Source organism: Rattus norvegicus, chromosome X (genome assembly GCF_036323735.1).
Source record: "Rattus norvegicus strain BN/NHsdMcwi chromosome X, GRCr8, whole genome shotgun sequence".
In the NCBI taxonomy this organism is placed as follows: domain Eukaryota; kingdom Metazoa; phylum Chordata; class Mammalia; order Rodentia; family Muridae; genus Rattus; species Rattus norvegicus.
Window position 1 is genome coordinate 90,969,047 of NC_086039.1, and position 6,000 is coordinate 90,975,046.

The window sequence follows — 6,000 nt, forward strand, 5'->3', positions numbered from 1 at the left end:
GAGAGATGGCTTAGTGGTTAAGAGCACTGACTGCTCTTCCAGAGGTCCTGAGTTCAATTCCCAGCAACCACATGGTAGCTCATAACCATCTGTAATGGGATGTGATGTCTTCTTCTGGTGCGAACGAAGACAGTTACGGTGTACTTACAATAAACTTCATTCTTTATATTCCCATACACTTTGAAAATTGTTTCATGCATCTTAAAATAGGTATAGCATCAGTAATAGAGTTTCTTTCTGCTGCCTCTGTTAGTCTAGACTTCCTTCATTGCCAAAGCATGGAAAGCATCGATCAGTTTATCATTCCTATAACTTTAGCATTTGCATAAGGATATGTTATTCAACCTGCATATGTTATGGACTGCCAATCCCATCTTTTATCACTTTAAACTTCACCCATATACTTTTATTTTTTCCTATTGGGATTTCTCATCCATTGTGTATATACATTGATAGTCTGCAAATATTTTCATTCTGTTTTTTATCTTTTCATTTCTTACAGTTGCTTGTCTCCACCCATTTATCCCCTCCCTGCTCTTTATGTGACTTTAGAAATATTTGCTGATAACTGGGTATTAATTATAAAGCGACTGGAAGCCTCCAATATTTTTAAACAGACTGCCAACTTTTCAATTAGATATGACTTATTTTATGTAGATGACAATAAATTATTTCGTTTTGTTTTCTTTACCCTGACAGCTGCAGAAATAACAGTGCAGCCAACTGTGGAAGAAGCCTCTGACACCTGCACTCAAGAATGCCTCATCCTGGGCCACTCTGACTCCTGCTGGATGCCAGCTTCGCTGACCAATCCTACTCCTTCACAGATAAAGACTTCTGCTATCTGCCACAGTCCACCCAGGACCCATTCATCAGTTCGTCGCTGCAGCCCTCCAGTGACACAGACTGTTGCTATCTGCCACAGTCCTCCTGTGACCCAGGCTATTGCCCTGTGCCACAGCCCTCCACCAGTACAGGCTACCGTACTCCGTCATAGCTCACCACCAGCACAGGCCTCTGCAGTCTGCTACAGCCCAACTCTGGTACAGGCTGTGGTAATTCACCGCAGTCCTCCTCTGCCACAGGCTGCCACACTCCGTCACACTCAGGCACAACCACCAATGGGTTTACAGCAAGGATGGGTGCAGGGTGCAGGAGCAGATGGAACACATCCTATTGATCAGGGAGTACAGGGTAGTACGAGAGCTCAGTTTTACACCATGGCTGAAAGACTTCATCCAGATGATGACTCAATTAAAGTCATTCCTTTGACCACCTTTACTTCAGGTAAACAGGCCAGAGCCTCAAGAGGTGATTCTCCCATCATGGAGGAACATCCCTTGTAATGCCTGTTTGGAAACTTCACAGTTTGAACAAGATGTATATATACTCAAAGATTACCATTCAATTTTAATGAATATTCCAAATTAAGAGACTTGTAAATAACTGTGTAAATAGAAACAAATACCAGAATAAGACTAGAGCTAGACCCTTAGTCAAAAGATAACAAAATACATTTAAAATTTAATTTGGACTGTGAATTTTCAAAAGAAGTAAATAAAGAATTTATATTCCTATGTACAGAAAGGCTTATCATGACAGAAATTAATAGGTAGTATATAATATTTCTGATGTACTCTGATAATTTTTTTATTTTTTACCACCATGTGCAATATTACTGATTTCTTCTTTTGTGATTTTTGTGGCTTCATTATGTAGTTAGTGGGAAATTGGCCAATATCTGATTTTCTAAGTTTACCTTTTGTTTGTCTGTTTTTTTCCAAATTTGCCTTTAGTTTTTTTTGTAAATATTCTTTCAGATAAAATTATGAGACAGTTCTATAGCATTTTTGTTCACCTTTTGTTTTCTTTATCTTAGTTGCGTTTAGTTTCTTATTGTCCATATTTCTACATTCAAAACTGTACAGTAGGGGGTGTAAATAAAATCTTTTACAGTTTTTGTCTCTATCCCTGTTTTTTATGTTTTCTACCTTTGTTTCAAGAATATATTGATATAATTTGTATATAGATTTTTTTCAAAAAGAACATATATAGACTGTACAGATCTAGGTTTCAACCTATTTCTCTACTCTTTAGTAGAGTTCGAGACATTGAAGTGCAATAGCTATGCCCATATTAGGCATCTATCAGCCAGAATGGGCCTGTGCTTTTTTTTATATTTATATATTTTTGTAGTATATTGTAAAGTACATCAGAAATACTATTGTATATGCCATGGTAAGCCTATATCCCAATACAAATTCAGTATTTATCTTCTGGAACTTGTATATAAAAGTCACAAAAAAAGTGGATAGGGTCAATAAATTTACTTAAAACTATTACTGCAAAGTACTATTTTAAAGATAATCGGAATGATTTAAATATTGATTTGACAGCCCAATGGCTTTTACTGAAAAATCCTTAGTAAAAAGAACAGACAAATTGTTTATAAAACCCCATACTAAGGATATAAGGCTAAGGGATTATTTTTATCAATCTAGCTCAACTTACTGAAGAAAACTACTGAAAAAAAATGAAAGTCAGGAAAGAACTTTTCAAGAGACTTAATTCTAATTCTACCAAATGTATTACAGCACTGAATTTCAAGGAGATGTGCAGAGGGAGAAATACGGTTCATGACTGCTTCTTGGGGTAGATAAGAAATACCCCAGTAACATACACTGAACAACAAAATTTCACATATGACAAGAATACATTATAAGCAAAGAATACAGTAGTATCCATAGTAAACATCAGTTTCCATTTGTTGTCTACACATTAATTTCTGTTTTGTCTAGTTAACTGGCCATCATCTTTTGTGTGCACATTTCACAAATTTAGAGAAACATCACAAATTTAATTTACCCTCATAACAAAATCAAGAAAAATGTCTTATTTCAGTATCATACTAAATCAAGAATTAATTACTGTTTGGTTTGGGGGGGTCCAGAATATTTCGTGTTGATTAAATTAGATGTAGACTTTGTAATGTGTAACTTGAAATTATGTAATTTATGATTAAATTGTGTGTAAATGTTGTAATATAAACTGTGGTAAATGTATAATTTCATTAGTAATGTTTTTCAATGATTGTTGATAAAAGTTTTTCTCATTGTTGATAAAAGTTTTCCTTTGTGTGCCCGACAGGTTAGCGTTTTGAGAATATATTGTTTCCCTTGTGAAGCTCACTAGATTGTATATGATTTGGTGTATAGAATAACTTAACCTTTAACACCTAGAGTTTAATTAGTGAAATTTCAAATTAATTAGTATATTTACTTTGTCCTTCTTTGTGTTTGTTAGTGGTTCCAGGGATTTGAGGCATGCTGGATTTCCAGGTGCACAAAACCCCCAAAATATTGATGGTGTTTGAAACTTTATTGAAATAAGATCATGTATATGTATTGATATTGTTATTATTGTTGTTAATAAAAATTCTAAACCTGGGGAAGATAAAGAAACCCAGAATGACAAAATCAGTGCTTCCAGTAGAGTTAGACTGCTGTTTGTCCTCTCAACACACATATACAAAATAGAAAAAGAAAAAAAAAACAAAATTGTGTTAGTGAGAATTTTTGTTTTAATTATTTATATACTTTCTTCCATAATTAGTATAGTTCCATTCATATTCATAGATACAAACTTGAAAGAAGTTTGAAATTGAAGGTAAATATTTTAAATAAATAGTTCACCAGAAACCTGGATGCTTATTTTATTAATGGGAATATGAAATAGGAAATTGAGATTTTTCCTGATTATGAGACTTACTGAATTACTAAGGAATCTCTTATATCCTTATGTTTAACAATTTGTGAAGTATTGATACCTTTCCTATAAATTTAGGAATGAACAGATATGCTTTTGTTGCCCTTTCTAAATCTGGTTTTATAATCAGACTTAGACAGTGTTTAGGAAATTAAATGACTGGGCACTCTCTTCTGGTTTTAGATCAGAGAGATGTTGACTGGAAGCAGGCTGAGCAAAGCCAAAGAGGCAAGGGGTGTGAGCCCAGTTCTTCTCCCCTATGCATTCTCTTTCTTAGCTTCCACTAGGTATAGCCTTGAAAACAAGAAGCTTTCATGGCTGAAGATTTGGTGAGATCTTTCTCATCACATTATAAAGTATTTCCTTGAATGGATGGACAGAGCTATAAGTTGACAAAGCTCAAAAGTGGTTCTTCTGAAAAGCAAACTATGTCCTCCTAGAACTGCAAGATATCAAAATATACCATCAATCAAAAAATGTTTCCCTAAGAAAAAGAGAAAGATTTGATGTTATTTGAACTTATGGTATTTTCATGTTTTCCAGACTGATTATTCTATATTGTGACCATATTCTGTTAAAAGGTGACTATTAATTTTCTAGCTATAGCTTTAATATACACACTTGTAATTGTATTCAAACACTGGGTATCTCATGTGCTAAATACATATACATTTGTTTCTCGAACTTTATCTCCAAGTTTTAACTAATACTGTGTCAGTGTATTAAAACTAACTTTTACATATGATACAAACAATGTAAACAATTTAGAGAGTAAATTTTATGTAGTCTCATTTAGTAATTTAACATTTTATTTTTAGTTTCACAAATTTTGTTAGAAAATATATTGTTAAATGATGAGTGCTATCGTGCAATGGTGACAGTATGAAGAGCTTCTGCCTTCTCAAACTAATGTTTGTCACACACTTTCATTAAAATGGTAAAATAGTAAACTAAATAGATACTAAATTGGGCAGTCTTTAAAATGCAATCATGTCATATACAAAAAGATCACTTTCAGTCTTGAGTAAATTACATAGCATTTATCCCTAAGCATATTTGAAGTTTTTTTTTAATATTTTATTAAGGCATAATGTGGATATAGCCAATTACATTTATAAAGCTATGATTTCCTTTGCATTCTTCTGATTTATGATTCATGATAGTTATACTTTGTTTTATTATCTTTTTATTTTTGTTAGCCAAGTTTTAATTACTGAAGTGAAAATTTTTCTCACAATTGTAGGGGACTATTTTTGGTATTTCCAAGTGGCCCAATTGGCCTGCATCTTATGGGAGCAGAGGAACTGACTATATAAAGACAGAGACTTTTTTTATAACATGTGCCAATTATCACATTACAGACTCTTATACAGCAAACTTAATATATTCATTCACAGTAGTTTTCTTACAGTAACCACCCATGTGCTTTCCATAAATATGATTGTTATAAGCACTGTAAGTTCACAACAGTAAGACTGGAGAAGAAAGGCTGCTCATAAAAATGTGTGTGCACAAATTTAAAAAAGAAGGCAATTGTTTTGTGATTGTATATGCTAATTTTAAGAATAATATTTGTGAAATTTTATGCTGTCCCTGCTTAAAATATTTGAAAATTTTGAACTGTGTATTTATGCTTGTATTGGGGAAGACTCCTCCTCTGTGACATCATACAGCTTCTAAAAATGAACAGTATCCTAAAGTATGGGATGCTTTGGAAGTGAAAGATTGGATATTTTTTGGACCAGTATGGCAGTATGTAGTCCAGTGGCAACTGTGTATTAATTGTTCTATTTCCAGTTCTGTATTGCATGTTTTCTTATTCATAAATATCGATATTAATAAAGTAGTTATGAGAAATAATTATGTTTTATTATGTGGTTTTGTGAATCCAAAATTCAAAAATCTAAACTGGCACACTTTCCTATCATATATGCGTCCCTGGGATCAAACACCAGGAATGCCAAAATAGTGACAATAGTTTTGTTTTTGTTTTTCTTTTATATTAAATTTGTTTTTAAGTTTACATAAATGACAATTGAATTATAAAGTTGATGGTGATACATTTTAAGTTTTCTATGGCATAACAGGCTATATCATGCTAGTTTGTGTTATTTCTACTGAGAACTTCATACGTGGATCATATCTACCCTGTGTTTTTTAATTCTTACTGCTCTATTCTCTCCCACCTCCTTTCATACTTATGAGCTCTTTTTTATCTTCATACACACATGCAAA

The 6,000-nt window shown here is 33.0% G+C and overlaps 1 protein-coding gene across 4 annotated transcripts in view; it reads left to right on the forward strand.

Annotated features, from left to right (window-relative positions):
- The window catches only part of Pcdh11x (protocadherin 11 X-linked), a 695,481-nt gene extending 689,856 nt beyond the window's left edge, over positions 1-5,625 (forward strand). For 3 of the 4 annotated variants that reach the window (XM_039099733.2, XM_039099735.2, XM_039099734.2), the window contains one exon: positions 700-5,625. In XM_039099733.2, coding sequence (XP_038955661.1) covers positions 700-1,346 — 647 coding nt within the window. In that variant the 3' untranslated portion in view covers positions 1,347-5,625. The remainder of the gene's footprint in view (positions 1-699) is intronic. The other variant, NM_001271228.1, reaches the window with a different exon arrangement.
- The last annotated feature ends 375 nt before the right edge of the window (positions 5,626-6,000 follow it).